The 20,393-nt window shown below is 34.9% G+C and overlaps 2 protein-coding genes across 2 annotated transcripts; one reads left to right on the forward strand and one right to left on the reverse strand.

Moving 5' to 3' along the window:
* Positions 1-5,448: 5,448 nt before the first annotated feature.
* Positions 5,449-6,745, reverse strand: LOC132302264 (transcription factor MYC2-like). The gene has a single exon (XM_059799114.1). It carries the CDS (start codon positions 6,555-6,557, stop codon positions 5,763-5,765), a length of 795 nt encoding a protein of 264 aa, XP_059655097.1. The 5' UTR covers positions 6,558-6,745; the 3' UTR covers positions 5,449-5,762.
* Positions 6,746-9,100: 2,355 nt separating this feature from the next.
* LOC132303528 (probable ADP-ribosylation factor GTPase-activating protein AGD8) lies at positions 9,101-19,770 on the forward strand. Its single transcript, XM_059800822.1, has 7 exons — positions 9,101-9,341; positions 9,512-9,630; positions 15,476-15,908; positions 16,119-16,379; positions 18,072-18,197; positions 19,137-19,238; positions 19,420-19,770. Exons 1-7 carry the CDS (start codon positions 9,273-9,275, stop codon positions 19,525-19,527), a joined length of 1,218 nt encoding a protein of 405 aa, XP_059656805.1. The 5' UTR covers positions 9,101-9,272; the 3' UTR covers positions 19,528-19,770.
* Positions 19,771-20,393: the final 623 nt, after the last annotated feature.

Here is a 20,393-nt window from a genome sequence, read left to right on the forward strand (position 1 = left end):
ACGCCCATCTTTGCACTACTACTACATGCAACGCGGCTTCGAGGAGGGCGTTTGGATGCTTCACAATACACTTCTGACTTTGGATTTAAATTATTCTACTGTCATCCCAAATTAGATATTTTATTTAAAAAATCGTGCCTCATAATTTGTGATTAGTATTTTTATCAAATTTACTAATTACAGTCTTTGAATTTTGTATCTTGATAACTCTAATTTTCATCTTGTTTAATGGAATAAATCATGCAATCGTCTAAAATCATGCCAAAAATTTCTTTTTAAATATCGATACTTTAATTTTAAAATCACTCTCGAATCATGAGTATTGGGTAACATAAAGTTTGAAAACTCATCATATTCAGAATTAAATGTAACATCTCTAAATTTATATTTTGCACAATTTTAGTTGTATAATTTCAACATACTCAGCATTAATGTGAATTAATAATAATTGGACACATCTTATTTTTATTACCAAATCATAAATAGTAATCAAATCACTATATCTGATTTGGTTATTAAATATTTATTCACATCATTGATTTGATAATTAAAAATCACATGTCAATTTATTACTGCTCCACATCAACGGTGACTATATTAAAGATCGTGAGAGATGCATTTTCTTTGACTAATGAAAGATCTAGAGGTGAAATAAGAGAAATCATTAGGCGATCAATCATGAATAACTATATAATCACGATTGTTTGTGATTGATTGAAACTATATAATCGAAACCAGAGTCGGATTAAGCATGCCCACGTGGACAATGAGAGAGGTCACATAGTGCGTCACACACAATGCACACAATAACAAAGAGTACCGAGTTTGAGAACAACACGCATGAACCGAGCCTCCCAAGAAAGAACAAGAGGACACACACCGCGTACTTTTGTCACTCTATGATGTATATTTGTGTAGTAAAGAGTATGGTACTTTGCTTAACTCGGTGGGCCTTTTGACGCTCCAAAAATGGGACAGTGGCAACGCGTGGACCGTGACGAGTAGTGAGAAAAAGGTTGATGACACTCTTAACTAGTTTTCGGATACTATGAAGTGCCAATCATGGTCTTTGTGGGCCATTCCTACATGGGCTGGTTGCTAGCACGTGATTCATACCTCCATTTTCTACGCGCCATCTTGTTGAGAGTGATGTTACACACCTGTAATGTTGCACTGGCGAATACTGCATTTGACTATTCACATTATACGCGCGTGCGGGCACGCGTGCGCGAGCGCGTGAGAAAGATGAAAATTGTCCACCACTGTACTGCATTCGACACCATTAGACATAGTTCCGAACTTTTGTCGTAAAAACTCACGCGTTGTGTTTGTTTGAGTCGAATCCGCTCAAATTGCATTTTTGTTTCAAGTATATCCATTTGTTTAGGTACGTTTGGTAACCGAAAACGTTTTGGGTTTTTATTTTAATTCAAAATAAAAATAATGTTATTGTTGCATAATATTTTAAATAATAATTAGAAATATGTTTAGTAATATTTATATATTACAAGATTTTTGGGAGTAAAAATATAAAAATCTATTTGGTAAAAATATGTTATAAGTTTGAAAAATATAATACATTTTAGAGTCTTTCAAAAAAAAAAAAAAATTATTTTTTGATACTATTATTCGCCATTGATACAGTGTGAAAATGTTTTAAAACACTAAATTAATGTTTTAATTTTAAATTATTATTTATAAAGTGTTTTAACACGATATAAAACAAAACATTATTCACCAAGCACGTGAGGGTCAAGAACACTGCTATAGTCACTAGAGGAGTCCATAAACTCGTCCATGAATGAATGAGATCTCACAATAAATGTCTAAAACATGTCCAGAGTTGTAGAATGACTATGTAAAACATTTTTTTTTCTAAAAAGGTTTGTATTATACCTAGTAGATATGGTGGGTGGTGACAACAATTAGGAATTTCAGTAAAAGCGGCGGGATTTTATATTAATGTTGGAAACCTCAAAACATATATCTTTAAGTTGTTTTTTTATAACAGGAGAGTGACGTATCGCTAATTTCCTATTATGTTCCTACATTTTTAAATATATGTAAAGGATTCGGACTTATTAAATACTGTTATGTATTAAAAAATAAAATATTTTTATTTATGTGACATAATATAATTGGTTAATAATACAAATAATAATATATTAAAATAAAATATTTTTATTTACGTGACATTATATTATTGGTTAATGACATATATAATAAAGTATTAAAATATATAAAAGTCTTTTTTGTTACACCATAATATAATTAATTGATGATAAAAATAATGAAGTACTTAGCAAATTATAATCACCGATTTGTTATATTTGTAGTTTAAAATTTAAACCATTATAGAAAACGAACGACAGAAATTGATTGTGTATGATTTTTGACTCTCTTTCTCAAATCTCCACTTAACCTCACTAGAATGCAACCAATTAACAAAACGACAAGTTAGGGTGGGTCCCAATCGGAATGGAGTTAAATTGGCATTCGTATCTTGTGACACACTAACTAAATGAAAAGCATGGGGGTTGAATCTAAACCTATAATTGAAAAGACTAAGAATTGGATTCTAAGTTAATAAATGAACCTAGTTTGCTTAAACAGAGAAAAATGATTTGTTTAGGTTGTTGAATGTAGAAAAAATATTATTCCATCTGTTCCATATTAATAGTCCATCTTCATATCTTAAGATGTTTCAAATTAATTATTTCATTTAAAAAGTCATAGTAAATTTTAAAAAATAAATTGATAATTTTAAAAAAAGACAATACATTAATTTCATATTCCCCTTAAAAACATATAAATCAAAAAATGGATAACTAATATAAGACGGATGAAGTGTATCTGTTTCTTTATTTTGTTTTTTCTTCTTTTTTTACAAACATTAACACCACTGAAATTATTAGGATTGGGGGTGCACAAAGAACTGGTAGAACCGTTAGGAATCGGAACTGGTGCTTCGGTTTCAATTTCTAACGGTTTCGGTTCCAGGTTCGATTCCAAATATTGGAACCGTTGAGTTCTGGACTCTAAAACCGGAACCATTAAGAACTGAAATTATTTTAATAATAATACATATGCCTATATTTATCAATATATATATATTCATATTGATGCTTGTTTTGGCTTAAGGTATTGCCTTAGATAATATATTATTAAAAAAAATAAAATAAAAGAAGCAAGAATCGAAATCGAAAACGTAAAACTAGTTCAATTCAATTCGATTTTAATTTTAATTTCAATTTTAATTTCATCAAAAATTATATCAAATCATACCTGTATACCTAAATAAATCGGATAAAAGGAAAAACTAAAGGAAGGCTGAGAATTATTTGGTTTAATATTGGTAGAGCCCAACCACAATCTATCTAGAGCAGATACATTTGGGGGTTTGATAGTTGCATTGTGCCACGTGAAGTAATTTCTCACTAAAACACTCTAAAACAAAACATTCCAAATTTCCTGTCATTGTGGACTAAGTGGCACAATGGTAGTGCCTAGTGGATGGTGAATAACATCATGACAAAGGGGGAGTGATAAGTGACAGGTGAACACAAGATGCAATGTATTCTTGACCACTTAAGGTGCAATGTATGTGCTCCCTCTTTCTAAATTTGTCACATCTTGTGGGACCCACATACAATGTATCGCTGTTGCCCTTTATCAGATCCAAATCATTTAACTTCATTTTTTTTCCCACAATAAATCATTAACCTCAAAGTCCTGTAAGTTTAACTTGTTGAAAGTTACACCTCGGTGAAAACCTGAAAAGGCTGATTCTTTGTATTTGTTCTACGATAGGGAAAGAAAAATAATTAAGATTCTTATTGACCATGATAGTTGTTTTGTAATTTTGTTTTGATTAAAGTAAAATTAATATTTTTACTTTAAAGTGTATTCAACACTATTTTGAAATTGTTTTGATGACGTAAATTTGTTTCAAAATTTTGAAAGCAAAAACATGAGAGCATGTTCGGTAAAAAGTGTTGCAAGTTTGAAATTCTGAATGGTTAGTTAAGAAATTTAATTAGATTTTTTTTTTTTCAAATAGTGCTTTGCTACAATGCGAAAGCAAACAAAAACATAATTTTGATATTTCTGATTTTAGCTTCAATTTTGGAAGCGCTTCAGTATTATTCAAATGACAGCAAACGTTATTAAACATGTTTCGTGCTTTTGCTTTACTAAAGTACACTAGCAAAAGTAAAAAATACGAAACAAAAGCATTAGCCAAACAGTCCCTCAAGTTTTTTTGTTAGACTGCAAAATTTTACAGCAGAGGATCCGAGCTCAATATTCTAGTGGATTGGATTGGAATTGGAAAATGATTCCTGATTGGGTATATATGTTGGGTGTTAGCGTTACCTAATAATTTAAGTTTTTTGTTAGATCGCAAAATATTCTAATCCATTACAGTTAGTATCAAAGCGAGATCCAGTCTTTTATATGATGAGAAAGTGTTTAGGTATATATGGGCTAAGTTGCTAGCACTACCTATTACCTAGTAGTAGTTGAAGTGGGCCGAAATGAAATGAAAGCCCAAATTTGAGGTTTTCAATTCATAACCTAGGTAATACCAAGTGAGATATTTGATTTGAATAATTTGGTTCTGATTTTTTAAATCCTCGTGATGGTTAAATTTGGGCCCATAAAATCAAGCTCGAATCAGTTTTGAACTAGGGCTTGGCCCCAGAAAGTGTTATTTGGACTGAGCTTGAGTCATCGGCTCTGCTGAGTCCGGCCCAATTGACAGCCTATGTGTAGGTAATGTTGTTCAGAAACAACAACGAAGTAAGTAAAAATAAAAGGCCAATAATAATTTAGAGAAACTAACTCTATTGCCATAAAAATTATGCAATCCTCGAATCTTCAAAATTAATACAATTAAATTTTAAATGTGATGAATTTCATATTATTATATGAATAATGTTGGTGAGCCGGGTTGGTAAGCCTAAAACCTAAGAAGCAAGGATGCTTCAAAAAGAGTGTTATTTGTACCCTATTGTGTGTCTACCCGAACGTGATATTTTCTGAAAGGTAATTTTTTTAACAATAATATTATAATATAATTGTTAAAAATAATTTAAAATTTATTTTTAAAAGCAGTATTGAGATATATATCATGAATGCAATATGACTCTTCAAAAATGAATGCAATATGACTCTTCAAACAACCATACTACATTTTTTCAAATTGAGCATCTAACCACATTTTTTCAATTTGAATATTAAAATATCTAAAATGCTTAAAGTAAAATAATAAAAAAATTTAGTTATATGCATAAAAATTATTAAAAATATTTTGAAGTTTTTACAAAATAATAAAAAATGAATCAAAATTAACGATTATGGAACAATTTAGTACAAAATTTTAAATTTATATATACATATACCAAATAACAATTTTTTTAGAAAAATAATTCTTGTACCAAATAGAGTTATAGTGAATTAATAGCCCTATTTTTTTAATTGATCAATTATACAATAAAAAAAAAAATAAAACTCTTCATTTAATTATAATTGATATAATTTTTGGTATAAATATCCCTACTCTTATTTTTATTTATTTATTTCCATAATAAGAGATGTTACGGGTTAATACAGAGTGAAAAGAGAGGGTGTTATTAAAATCCGCAACTTAAGCAAACTTCAAATTTTATACAAAGTCTGCATTACCGAAATTTAAGTTAAAATCTAAATGTGATGCATTCCAAATTTTGATATGAAAACAAGCTATTATTATTCAATTGAAATTAAACAAAAGCCCTAGCCATGTTAATCATATCCAAGGACTGAACCACCAAGTCCGTGGAACCCAACTCCAATACACCATTGGCACAAGGTACACACACCATGGTCTGTATCCCAAACACCCATCCCTGCCGAGCTCGCTCGCAGGATGAGGTGGCGAGTCTCTCGGCTCCGGCGACCCAAATCGGAGCCCAATTGAAGAAAGCCCGACCCGGAAGACCACTCCCATTGGCAAACGACTCAGTCATCGACACCAGGAAGAACCACTCTGCATCGGTTACATCTTCGACTTCGTCCGGCGAAGGAGACGAACCGTTTATGAGGGAATTGAGCTCAAGGAGTACCTTTTTCCGGTGCTCTTGCTCCCTCGCCGACGAGAGCGAGAACGACGACGCCGTTTTGGGATTTTCCTCGCCTTCATAGTACCCATCGCCCCAAGTCAGAATGGATGAGGCAGAGTAATCGAGAACGGAGGATTGCCAGAAGATCGCGTAGGTCCAATTCTCCCGAGCCCCTTCGACCAGATCTTGAAGGCGCTCTTGAAGGGTCTTTGGTTTGAACCGCGAAACGGACGGCGTTGATTGGTTTGTGCTTTCGGAGGTCTCGGGGGTGGCCCCTTCGACCAGATCTTGAAGGCGCTCTTGAAGGGTCTTTGGTTTGAACCGCGAAACGGACGGCGTTGATTGGTTTGTGCTTTCGGAGGTCTCGGGGGTGGTGTTCGACGCCGATACAGAGGATGAAGGAGAAGGATAGGACCAAAACGACGTCAGATCAGACTCCGTGAACGACTCCATCATCTACACACACTTACACGTATAGGTGCGTTTCTATTGTCACGGTATATATATTATACACACTTGCGCGTATATATATTTTATATATATATATATATATATATATGAGACTTGAGAAAAAGTACCGAGTTTCATACAACGAGCACGAGTGAAGCATCCTAAGAAATATCATGGGTCTTTGACCCGATAAGAGAGAGAGAGACACCGCGTGGACTGTGAAGAGTGAAAAAAAAATTTGTGGCACTTCTAATTAGTTTCGGATAATCAAGTGTCCAATCATGGTCTTTGTGGGCCATTCATACAGAATAAATATAAGTTGTGCCCGGTCCCGTTGTGCACCAGACACATTACAATCGTTTATATTCGTGCGTGTAACGGTTATAATGTGTTTAATGCACCGAACATAATGAATATTTATTTCTTCTTAGTTGTTGTCTGGTTTTATAATGACTAGAGTTTTCCAATTGTTCGATCATTTATGGGTGAACTCGAGCAAGTACTAAATATGTTGGGGCATGCACTGACAACCTTTGAATTATTGAGCAATGGTTGTCTTTGGATTATGAATGTGATGATGAGTCCCACGTTCAAGAGTTTGGATGACCTCGAGTACCATATCCCTCAGTATTTAATACTTTCTTGGGTTGACTTCATCGTCACATTGCCTTTGAATTATGGAGCAATGACCCCTTTGGATTATGAATGTGACAGTGAGTCTCACGACGTTCAAGAGTTTGGATGACCCCAAGTACCATGTCCCTCTATATTTAATACTTTCTCGAGTGAAGCACATCATCACATTCAGCTGTTAAAAAAATTGAAGTACGGTACCAGAAGTATTCAAAAAATTTCCCACATTTATTTGTTTGTCAAGGTTGAACCGAGACATAGTAATGGGTTGGTTCTGAATGGGCTAAATTTACAATTTTGTGAACATCCAAGTATGCACCTCTTTTCTAAGTTTTATATAGACCTTCCAGGATAGGCCCGAGACATGGAAGAAGGTACACGGATTTCAACAAAATGTGTGGGTTGGACACTTAAACCTTTCCAGACCTTAGTCCATACAAACCTACTTGTGCAGCTACCAAGTTGTTGGTTCTGAGTACCAACAAAATATGAAAATAAAAATAAAATAGAAAGCCCAATTGATTTAAACTTAACAGCCTAACTATGTGAAAAAAATAAGTCAAATAAGAGTTCACAAGTAATTCTTTTCTCTTCAGTGCACAACCTATGGGATTGGCCGATTAGGGTTGTCCGTAGTCCATGGCAAGCCCGAAGGCCTTCTCATTTATTCCAAATTTTTTGTCGGTCCACACTTGGTTCGAATTAGAGTCAAGCCGAATATGGTCAAGAGCTTGAACCCAAATTCGATGTTTTTGATTCATTTTCTAGGTAAAAGACCAAGGGAGGTATCAATTTCGTTATTCTTAAAGCACTACTGAGTATTGATGAATCATTCGGTTCAGAATTTTCAATCCTGATACTTGTCCAGTGGAATGGTTAAACTTGGGCCTATAAAAGCAAAACTCTAATCAAATTGAACTTGGGCTTGACCTCAGGAAGTATTAATTGGACTTCTCTCGAGTCCAGCCCAATTGACAGCCTATATGTAGCTAAGGTTCTTCCGAAACAATTACAAAGTAATTCAAAAATAACACGACAACAATAATTTGAAAAATCCAACTCCATTGCCACAAAAATAAAGCAATCTTCCAATCTTCAAAATTACTACAAGGTCCACATAATTGAAATTTAAATTAAAATCTAATTTTGATGAATTTCAAATTATCATATGAATTTGTTTTTTCACTGAAATGGTGAGTGCATTGGTCAAAGGTCTTCTTATTGTATTTACGTGTGGTAATTTGTGTCCATGGGTGGTAATCGTGTCGTGTGTATATGAGATATTATACTAAATAGCTTAATTCAAACACGACTTATTCAATAATTATATCATAAACTTTCAACATTAGCATTAACCTGAATCGAGTTATACGTATAATAATGCCCTGTGTGTTAAAACAAAAAAAAAAATATATTATTTAAATTATTAATAAAACTCAATTAAATGAGTATAAACGAGTTGAACCATCTTAACTTAAATATGATACAATTAACTAAACTAATTAATCGTATCGATCACCTTACAATTCAAATTCATTTAAAGTTAATCATAATTCGTTTTTCGTCTGTTTTAAAGTAATAGTCCACTTTTTTTTTTTTTTTTTTTATAAAAAAAATAATATATTTCATCTTTTTTAATTTAAAATTTTAAATTTAAATATTCAAAATTTAAAAAGAGAAATTAGTAATACCCACGTACCCATTTAAAAATTATTTCGTGCAATAACAAAATAGTTTTACTACTCCTATTTAAGTTGAATTTCAGAGTGTCATGCATGTCGTGTCATATTTAACCATAAAGACAATAACCCAACAACAAACTCATCTCTGAAACAACTAACAAGAGACCTTCTTACGCAATAACTCGAAGATCCAAGGGCATTTTGAGCACTATAAAATCAAAAAATATTCCCCAAATTAACCAAGAGCTTCAAAAAAACCAAACACTTTTCGTTTTCACATAAAATCCCTCACTCTCTGTCTTCGTCTGTTCCCTAGAGGAGGTCCTTTTTGCTTCGAAAATCTCTTTCCTCCTCTAGAACTCTCTCTCTCTATATCTATATATATTTATCTACATATATCTCTGCCATGGCGTTGGAGAGCTTCACCGACAAGAACGTTGTTTTCAGGAAGCTGAAATCCAAGTCAGAGAACAAGGTTAGTCTGTGTATGTCTTTTTTTTTTTGGGTTGATTTTGTGTGCCAATTTGGTTTTTCCCAGGTTGAATTGTGTTGACATCGTGGAGATCTGATGCGGATCTGGGTTTAATGTGGATTTCGGTTACGATTTTTTTTAAAATTTTATTTTTGGAATTTTTGTTGTTCCAGATTTGTTTTGATTGCAATGCGAGGAATCCTACTTGGGCGTCAGTTACGTACGGGATCTTTCTCTGCATCGACTGTTCGGCCGTTCATCGCGGCCTCGGTGTTCACGTCAGTTTCGTGAGGTGATTTCAATTGCCAATTCTCTATGTGAAGTTAATTTGTGAAATAAGCCGATTGGTTTATGCATAAATTAGGGTTCCTGATTTCAGGTTGCAGTCATTCAGTTCAAGTTTTGGGTTAATTGAGCAAATTTGATATCATATGCACTTATATATATAGTAATGGGGTATGCATAGAAAAATTTGTTAGAAAAATTTGTTGTATTTCACTCTAAGAAATGGCACAAATCACAGTTGAGTGGAAAGATTTGGTTGAGTTGTTCGGTCTAGAATGTAAAAGTTCAAAGCTTTTTTTGTTCGAAATGACGGTGAAGCTCAATGCGGATACCACAAAAGAGGTGTATATACTTAAAGGTTCTCTTTGATTTAAACAAAAAAGAGAGAGGATAAATTTAGGATCTATAGTCAAGGTGTTGCGGATATATATGATAGCAGATAGTTCATTTTCAACTCCCCTAGCTTTCTCGTGCTTTTAATCGGGCTTAAGGAGGGTGGACGTAAATCTGCTGTTTTGGCCCTGTGAAAAATCATCCTCTATCAGCGCACCTTCTCATTCCTAAGAAAAATGAGAAGGGTTTTAAGGGAGTCAAGGGACGAACTGACACCTTAGACTCTGATATGTTGGAGTAAGCTAAACATCAAACTAGAGGTAAATGGGAGTGGCTAGACACCTTGGAAACACTATTTAACTAACTTTATAGAAATTTCAAAATTTTTAATATAATATTCAACCACAAATAATAAGTATGGCAAAATTAAAATAAAGAGCAATGACACAAGAACACAGACTTACGTGGAATACACTAGGCCAGGCAAAAACAATCTTGATGTAGAAAAGGTTAACCATGTTAGGTATTAAACTCTTATCCTGGAATTACTTCAGTTACATTTAATCCAGATTGATGCCAAATATTATGCTCGAATTCTGTTAATGTTGTCAACGAATCTGTTCCATGCGCTTCACTTTTTCCTCCTTAATTTTTCTCCTTCAGCTAGCCGTTTACCCCCATACCTTTTGGTGAGTGATTTTGTTGGTGTTGAACTCAATTGATGCTTTTGAGACAGATGATTCAGCACTCCAATACTTTACTCACGGTCTACATGCAACGATGATGATGAGCAGAAAGAAAGTTATGCTCCAATGGATACTTGAATGCCCTCAAAATGCATAGATATCTGTTATGAAATCCTAAGTGTGTTTATATACACTTTTGAATAGATTAGGCCATTAGGGTTTGTTTTTAAAACCACACAGGAAATTGTTTCCCATAGGGTTAGATCAATCCATCAATCAACTTAATCAATTGAACCCAAACAATCGATACCATTCCATAACTTTGATCTATCAAGCCTCCTATTCCAACAAAACCTTAGTTTTACAATTTGAAACAGTTTCTAAATCATTCATGAAATGCAATATAAATATGATAAATGATAGGGTATATTATCTACAAATCCCTTGAGTTTTATTGAAATTATCGTCAAGTTGAAATTTTTTGAAAAAAACACTTGACATCCCTTATTAGAGTTAGGACCGGTAGCACCGTTAATTCCCAATGTGAAAATACAAAAATGCCCTCACTTTTAGTAATTATGCTTGATTACCTCACTATTGATTTTTAAGCAAAGAAAATATTTGAAAATTAAATATAGATTAATATGCATATACCCCCACTATATATACGCACATATAAAGGTCATATATATATATATATATATATATATATATATATATATATATATATTCTACTAGTACCCACCACCGCAACCACCAACCCCCATTACTGCCGCCACTTGCCGCCTCTCTCTTTATCTCTCTTCAGTCTAATCTACGTTACTTCCCTCAACTGGTCTTCCTTTGAAGGCAAAAGGAGGAAATTTTCATCATCAGAGGGTGGTAAACTGAAGCTTGAAGATGTAGATTTCTTAACAATGAATAGAGATGAAGACTTGTTGGTCTACATGAGTCAGGACCCTTTTAGGACCTATTTTAGAGGTTGGGTGGAAAAAACCTAGATGCTAATGGCCATCGACAACCACTGGCATTGTTGAAACCCCACGACCTTGTTTAGCTCCCAAGAAACAGGCGAAACCAAATTGAGTATGACCACTTCCAATAAACATGGAAGCAGATGCCAAACAAGAAAACAAGAATCCAAAATTTAGTTATAGAAATCATCAAATGTAACAGCACCTATGTCCGTAAGCTCAAAGACAGCAGCTCTAGCTACCTCTATAGAAGATCTGTTGGTTCTCTGGTGTAACCTCAAATTCCGCTCTTGCCATATAGCCCACACAGCAATGGAGAACAGCATGGCAAAGACACTAGATGACTCTGCCTTCTGAATGCTCCAATCAAGTAATTCTTTAAAGGAGTTGCATGTCATATTCCAACCGAAACAATGGTTGAACCAATTCCAAATGCCTCTAGCAAAGCCACAGTCAAAGTAAAGATGGTGTCTGGAGTCATCACTACGCATGCAGTTATGGCAAACTGAAGGAAGGGAGAAACCTTGTTTCTGCAAATTAGTGAATGAAGGATGCTTGCTTTGAAGAACTATATAAGTAGTGAAATTCGTTCTCTGTCTATCTCTATTCCAAGCCAATTTTCTCCAATTCATCACAGGATTGTGAGCTCTGCAAACGTCCCATGCCCGTTTAAACTGAACCGGCCTCCGTCCCACAATAACTTATCAGCACCAGAATGCGTAGAAATAGCTTCAATAATTTGCTTCAAAGGCTGTAACTCATCATGGTTGAACAAATCAAGGCACCAATTATTATTTTGAATAATGACATCAACTTTTGAGTCTCTAGACCAAGGTAAAAGCCTATCCTGTGGCCAAAATTTTGAACCAAAGTCTCCCCACCACACCAAGGGTCTTGAAACAAACTGAATTTGCTTCCATCAGCAATATGAAAATTGATGGCTCTTTGAACAATGTGTCTCACAGAGACCATGTTTCTCCAAATAGGAGAAGCATTGGAGGTCAAAACTGCATTCCAATACGTTGAACCTATAGCGTGTTTATCCCTGAACCATCTCACCCATAAATTCTCTTTGCTATTTATAAAGTCCCAAACCAGGCCACAAAAAACACAGATGTTTGAATATCCTCAACTCTCCTCAATCCAGACCCACCCTCCGACTTGGGTCTAGCAACAAGATCCCACCTCATAAAATGCATTTTGGATACTGTATCACTGCTTCCCCAAAGAATTTCTTGATCTTCTTCTGGATGGTATAAGCAACAGCAGCAGGAAGCTTGGCAGCTGAGCACCAATAAAAGATTAAAGGGTTGATAACAGACCTGACTATAGTTCAGTTCTGCCAGCCAATGAAAGGGTACAATTAATCTAAATGGATAATTTACTATTAATCTTGTCTAATAGCTCAGAACATGAGGACAGAGACAACCAATGCATAACCAGAGGGACACCCAAGTACTTGAAAGGAAATTTACTTTCCTGAAATTGTAGGATTCTAAGCAAGCAATGCCTCCTCCTCACAGCCTTAGAAAAGAAAACAATTGACTTCTGCAAATTAGGGTGTAAACCAGACACGCAAGCAAAATTACCCAGCACTTTCGTAATGGCCAGAACAGAGCTCACAACAGCTTTGGTGACAAAAAGCAAATCATCAGCATAAAACAGGTGACATAACTTGGAATGAATCCTTTTAGCAGCTCTAATGGGGCTTAAGTGATCTGCATTAACTTTAGCTTCAACAAGAGAAGGAAAATACTCGGTTAGTAAAGTGAAGAGCAAGGGGGACAGAGGACACCCCTGCCTAAGTCCTCTGCCAGGTTGGAAAAAGCCTTCTGTAGAACCATTAAGAAAAATAGACAACCAGGAAGTAGACAGACATTCCTTCACCCATGTGACCCAAGTGTGTCCAAATCCAAAGGTCTGAAGAAGAGCAAGCAAGAACTGCCAAGAAAGTGAACCATAGGCTTTATTCAGTCATTCTAAATGGCCAATGAAGGGTTAGAAGCAGCTCCAAACCCACTCACTAGTTCTCTGGTTATCAAAATATTATGACGTATCCTCCTTCCTCTCACAAAAGCAGACTGCTCTACACCAATTAACTTAGGAAGGACCACAGCAAGTCTGCCTATTTGCAATAATTTTAGTAATGATCTTGTAGGTGGTGTTGCATAGAGCCATAGGCCTAAAATCTGTTACATTGACAGCCTTCTTCTTATTGTTAGGAATCAGAGAAATAAAGGCAGAGTTTATACCTTTGGACAAATGAGGGCGAGAGAAAAAGTGTTTGACAGCACTACAAACATCCTTCCCAACAATGTGCAAAAATTTCTGATAGAATCGAGCTGGAAAACCATCTGGTCCTGGCACCCTATCTGGGTGGAAATCCATAACCACTTTTCTGATTTCTTCATCTGAAATAGGATCTTGCAGCAGCTGAGCATCAGCAGAAGAAAAGACTCTTCTAGGCTATCTCATGTCAGACTGAAGTGGATCACCTTGAGCTACAAAAGAAGTTTGAAAAATGATCTACAAACTTCCTCTTGATCAACTCCTGATCATAAGTAATAGACCCATCTTCCTGAAGCATAGAGGTAATGTCATTATTATTCTTGTGTTGAGCCACTTTTTGATGGAAGAAATTGGTTGATCTGTCAAAATCTCTGAGCCAATGAATTCTAGATTTCTGAGCAACCAGCACCTCCTCATTTGATAAGGCTGCTTCTAAATTCTTCCTACACATATTTCTCTATTCACAACCTCAGGATTGAAAGGGCTCTGCTGAAGTGATGTTTGGGTAGCACACAACTCATCTTTTGCAGTCTTGACCTTAGATTGAATATTGCCACCATTCCTTAACTGCTTCCTTCACTTTCTTAAGACGCTGAGGTCATGCTCATACTCTTTTTATGAACATGTTCTGTAGTTGTCCAACTCCAGCTCCGTACCGCTTGTATAGAATTTAGTTTGCTGTTTTAGCTGTATACGTTGATCACTTGAACACTAAAAGCACTCCTCGATGTAATACTAAGCAATATAATTTCCATTCCCTCCCTCTTTGAAATTAACCAAGCTTACGTAACAATTTTTTTTGGTTTTATACATCTCTTAATCTCTATATCTTGTCTACATCGTCAATTTTTTGTAGTTTTGTTAAATTCATATTCCATATGCTCAACCTTGTAGTCCTATTTATCTCAATCTTATTCATTCTAGAGTTTCTCTCAAAACTTATCCTTTTTATTATTATCAGTAAAAATATATTATTTACAAATACTATACAACATGATACCTCATTAATTTCCAAAACTTATCCTTTTTAGTTTTATCAATCAAAATACATCATTGGTAAATACTATACAACATGATACCTCATTAATTTACACTCATTCATTTCTTTTGCAATTATTTTTATTATAACCACATCTAAATCATATTATTATGTCAAAATATCTATTTATAACTCTTTATTTCTTTATTAAACTTACTGTATTATATCTCTAGAGCCTTGTTACCTGGTTTCTTTAAAATTATAGAAATCACTACTCTCCTAAAATGTAAATAGCTTTCATGATTGACCTACTCAGCATAAATCTAAATTGATTTTTCCTGCACTGTTGTTTTAAGTCATAATTGTTAATCTTTCTATCCTAAAGTATCATTTGCGATTTAATTTCGTTACTCTTAACAACTTTCAGTTTGTATAACTCTGAATGATCTCCCTGTTATTTAAATTTAGGCATTAAGATACTTTTATTCACTCATTAATCATTTTTTTAGTTATTACTCTTTCTCTAGGACCTTTTTATTTAAAATAAAATATATTTATTCATTACTAAAATGCCTGGTCTATTCGTTGTAGGTCTACAAATTTAGACTCATGGACTCCGGAGCAGTTAAAGATGATGAGCTTTGGGGGAAACAGCCGTGCTCAAGTTTTCTTCAAGCAGCATGGATGGACTGACGGAGGCAAGATTGAGGCCAAGTATACCTCAAGAGCTGCTGAATTATATAGGCAACTACTTACGAAAGAAGTTGCTAAAAGTTCTGCGGAAGAGGCAGTTTTGCCATCATCACCGGTTGTTTCTCAATCAGCCAAAGCTGTTGAAGAGTTTCCTGATGTCAAGATCAATGAAGCTCCAAAAGAAAGTTCTTCAGGGAAGCATGAAACTTCTGATTTCCCCCCCTCACCTAGAGCTACTCGTACAGTTGTTGCCTCTTCCGTCAGGAAGCCTATTGGTGCTAAGAAAACTGGAAAGACTGGGGGGCTTGGTGCTCGGAAGCTTAATACTAAGGTAGACCCTTGCTTTAATGTCTATGAACATATTGATTGTTGGAGAAACAGTTCATACTGATTGTTGGAAAAACTATCATACCTTTTTTTTCGGTAATTGAAAAACTATCATATCGCTAAATGAGGAGTTGTCATTTTTGTAGAATTCTATTTCCAATTTTTATTAAGTAAATTTTTTTTACCAAACATTGAATGCTTTTGTTTGATGCAGCCAAGTGAAAGTCTCTATGACCAAAAGCCTGAAGAAGCACCTATACAAGTTTCCACCTCAATTGATAGTACCCCTGCAGTTGGTTCATCTCTTACATCACGTTTTGAGTACACTGATGATGTCCAAACTGCTGAGATGAGTTCTGGAGGGACACACGTGTTGAGCCATGTATCCCCACCAAAGTCGTCAAGTTTCTTTGCAGATTTTGGTATGGACAGTGGTTTTCCAAAGAAAACAAGCTCCAATTCTTCGAAAGTGCAAGTAAGCTCAATGATTTATGACTTTGCTTATTTGTGACAGACTGTAGCTAGGTTAACTAATTGTACTGATCCACATAGGGGTTGCAATGGGGGAGGCATGGGGCAGGACCCTCCTTCACCACGTGTAACCCTGCTTAAAGAAATGCTCCCCTGACCCACTCTGTTTGTAGGAACCCTTATTCCTTCCCCTATTTTAGATACCATCCCCCTCCCTGCTAAAAGTAAAAATAAAATACATTTTTTTTAAGAAATAAAATTTTGGTACATCATTTTATTATTCTTTGGTTACAACTTTTTATAAACAATTATAATAATATTATGTGATAAATAATTATAAAATACCATCATTTGATGAAAAAAGTGAGAAAGAAATCACCATCTAATTGGTCTCAAATCAGCTTGATACAGATAAATGATAAAAGGTGGGTAAAATTTCCATCCCAAGATACATATAGAACACCAGCTTGCAGATATTGTCTTATAGTCTGAAATATCCAAAACGTAGAAATTGCTGGCATTTCAATGGTCTCAAGCCACTTTTCTTTGGGTAGCTAAGTTGGTTTTTCACACTGGTTCTAAATTTCCTGCTTTGTACAAATATTGTCTTGTAGGCTATAATATCCAAATTGTAGAAACTGCCAGCATGCATAATCCCAAACTCATTTTCTGCTGAGTAGCCTGGGGTTAAAAATTATAGCAAGTGCTAATGTTAAGATGCCTGGGGTTAAAAATTATAGATAACTGGCTTAGTGAAGTTGGTTATAATTTGCCATGTCGCCCTAAATAACTTATTAGTATACATAGGTCACATTCATGGAGCAAAAATATGGTGATCTCTCTTCTCCGAGTAATATCCATGCAATAACTTCTATTATGATTTTTCAATGAATGTATACCTTGTCTATTGATTTTGTGAATTATATTCAACAGGAGTGACTTGAAGAAGAAATAAGAACACAACACATCCATGTAGCCGAAATGAGGATGTTAAGATGTATGATAAATATTAATAATCAAAGTTTGAGGGAGAAATTAGTGATGTCACCTATTAGTGATAACAAGAGAAAGTAGACTTGGGTGTATAGACATAAAGAACATAGACCTATAGATGCACCCATAAGAAAAGGAAGATTAGTTTGTATAGTAGGTAAGAGGCACACCAAAATTAACATGGGATAAATTTATTAGAAATGATTCTAAGAAATCAAATATATAGGAGAAATGACTTGTTAAATAAAAGAATGGAAAGTGAGCCGTGTTCATACGGGATTAAGGCAAGGATTATGATGATTCTTTAAGTTTTGGGAGTTGGATCTATGTCTCAGTCATGTAATGGCTAATGTCCAAGTTGCTTCCCCAGCGATGAAAATTCGTTTCGAGGTTAGAAGACTCCTGATCCGCATATACTAGGAGCATCAGTTCCAATGCTTATGATTTTAGATGAATGCATAAAAACTTGACTTGACACTATAGATCCATAAAGATCGTAGGCCTTAAATATTTTTGTTCTTAAGATGTTTTGATAGATCTTCTTTCTTTCTTTTTTCCCCTCTCCCTCCCCCTTTCTTGGAAACATAATTACAAGGACCGATGTACGTTTTGCTTCTCTTTACGTTTATCTCAGTGCTAGCAATTTATGAATTTGTAATGCTTGTCGTTATCTAATTTTTTTCCTTTACATTTATTTTATCAGATCCAGGAAACTGACGAAGCAAGGAAGAAGTTCTCTAATGCAAAATCTATTTCATCAGCCCAGTTTTTTGGGGATCAGAACAAATCAGGGGCTATGGACAGTCAAGTTACCTTGCAGAAGTTCTCAGTATGTATCTGTTGCTACCATTATTTGTTGGAAAATCTTGAGATTTTTTTATTTTCTCAGTATGTACCTGCTGTTACCAAGTCATACTTCTATAAGATTTTTTATTTTCTCAAATATCATCCATTTATGGGCCACTCTTTTATCCTGTCCTGTTATAATGTTGTACTGAATTTTACCTGCCAGATTGATCTTTAGATAACATATAGGATTAATCAAGTATCAGCATGCGACTTCAACGAGGAAGAACTTCCAATCTTTACTTAAATGAAATATAGCATACTAGTATGTCTAAAGTTTTGTTATCGAGCGATCCGAGTATTTCTGCATTTCTTCTTCTCTCCTTTATTTATTTATTTATTTATTTTTTATTTATTACTTTTAATGGGAAATGAAGTTAGCTGATGGTTATGGCAATATTGCATTTTTTGGTCACAAGAAGGAATAACTTCAATGTTGCATGATTCTTGATTAGCAGTTGTTGAACAGGATTTAAGTACGATAAACAGAGATGTGTGTGTAGTACAAGTTAAATTGGTGGAGGGGTAAAGACAGTTTTCTTCATTTGCTTATTTTTTATTATTATTGTTTTTTTTATTCCCTGCACTTCTTTCGATTTTGGTAAAAAAAAATTGGAAGTATAGTTATTTAGAAATTTAGGCTCACTTAAATCACTTTTCTAAGCTTCAAAATGGTTCTTTTTTATCTTCCCATCCTGCTTTCAGGAATTATTTCGTATGTGGAATATCTCAAGTAAAAAAGTGGAAATTATATGGGTACTTCTAGTATTGACAATTTATTTTCAATCTATTCATGCAATTGCAATTTTTCACTTAAATTGCTCCCCTCACTCCGTGTAGTAGATGTATGTGTAGGATAAAATTGGTATTGAGTTTTTTTTACTCTGCTAGATATATAATTTCTCCTTTTCTTGTCTTTTAGGGTTCAACAGCCATCTCTAGTGCCGATCTCTTTGGTCATGATGCAGATAATTCTTCTATTGATCTCACAGCGAGTGACCTCATTAACAGACTCTCTTTCCAGGTAGGATTTGCAACTGTTTGGCGTACCCTGTTGGGGAACATATCAATAAAATGTTGTTTCCGGTGGCGTCATTTTCCGATCTCTTGAAAAATTAAGATATTTTTTTCCTCTTCATTCTAAATATTTGGTTCTGTTAAGCAGTTAATTTAGAGTTCATCATGAGTTGGTTTTTCCCTTTCAGGCGCAACAGGACATCTCGTCTATTAAGAATATGGCAGGAGAGACCGGGAAGAAACTAGGTTCCCTAGCGTCCACTTTGTTAACCGATCTTCAGGACAGAATCCTCTGATGATATTGCGTTTGTGTTGAAAATCATCAGAAGAGTTTGTAACTGTAGCAGCCAGTATTTTATCTTGTGGATGTATAAGGGGTTCATAAAAATTCTTTCAGAAAGACAAAAATAAAAGGTTAACACACTGCTTAGGTTTAATGTTGAGCTGGTGGTGTTTTAATTTTTAGCAGATGAACTGTTTGAAGATATGTCTGTGTCTCTTTTGTTTTATATAAAGGACCTTTCAAGTTTGTTGATTCATCCATCCCTTTTCACACATTCTCTGGTGGAACTACACACAGTGAGGAAGGGATAGAAATCGACCTTTTGATTTGGGGAAGATTGTCCGCTTGGAGGGTGGCATAAAACGAAATTTCTCTTTTGTTAATCTTCTCAATTTTATTTATTTAATTTTTTCTCTTTACTTTTTCTCTCCTCTCTCTACCCTTTCTGTCGCCTTCAACTACGTCTCTCCATATGTTTTTCTCCCCACTCCCTTCCATGGGAATGGGAGGTGCCGTTTCTTGCCTCCCACAGATTAAATGAACTCGGCGTGTAATAATAAGTTCGTTCTGTGAGTGGTTTTCAAGTCGTTTTTGCTTTTGTTTTGCTAAATCTGTTCTTGTTTGACTTGTTTCTAGCTTGACTGGATAGATCTGTTGTTTTGTCTCCGGCTATATCTATGATGTATGTTGGTTTTTGTTGTCCCAGTCTTGATTTTATCTTGGGCGGGATTTGAGTGATTTTTCTCCTTGTTGGAGGCGCCATGTGGATGTAGTTTTGAAGCTGTTGCCTTGATGATGGTCTGATCTTTGGGTCACTCCCATTATTGCTTTTTCCCCCGGCGGTTGCCTCTGTATGGCCATTTATGGATGTGTTATGGC

The sequence above is a fragment of the Cornus florida genome, unplaced genomic scaffold (assembly GCF_030987335.1).
Source record: "Cornus florida cultivar Cherokee Brave unplaced genomic scaffold, ASM3098733v1 CherokeeBrave_3.0.0_Hap2_Chr04, whole genome shotgun sequence".
Taxonomy (NCBI): Eukaryota; Viridiplantae; Streptophyta; class Magnoliopsida; order Cornales; family Cornaceae; genus Cornus; species Cornus florida.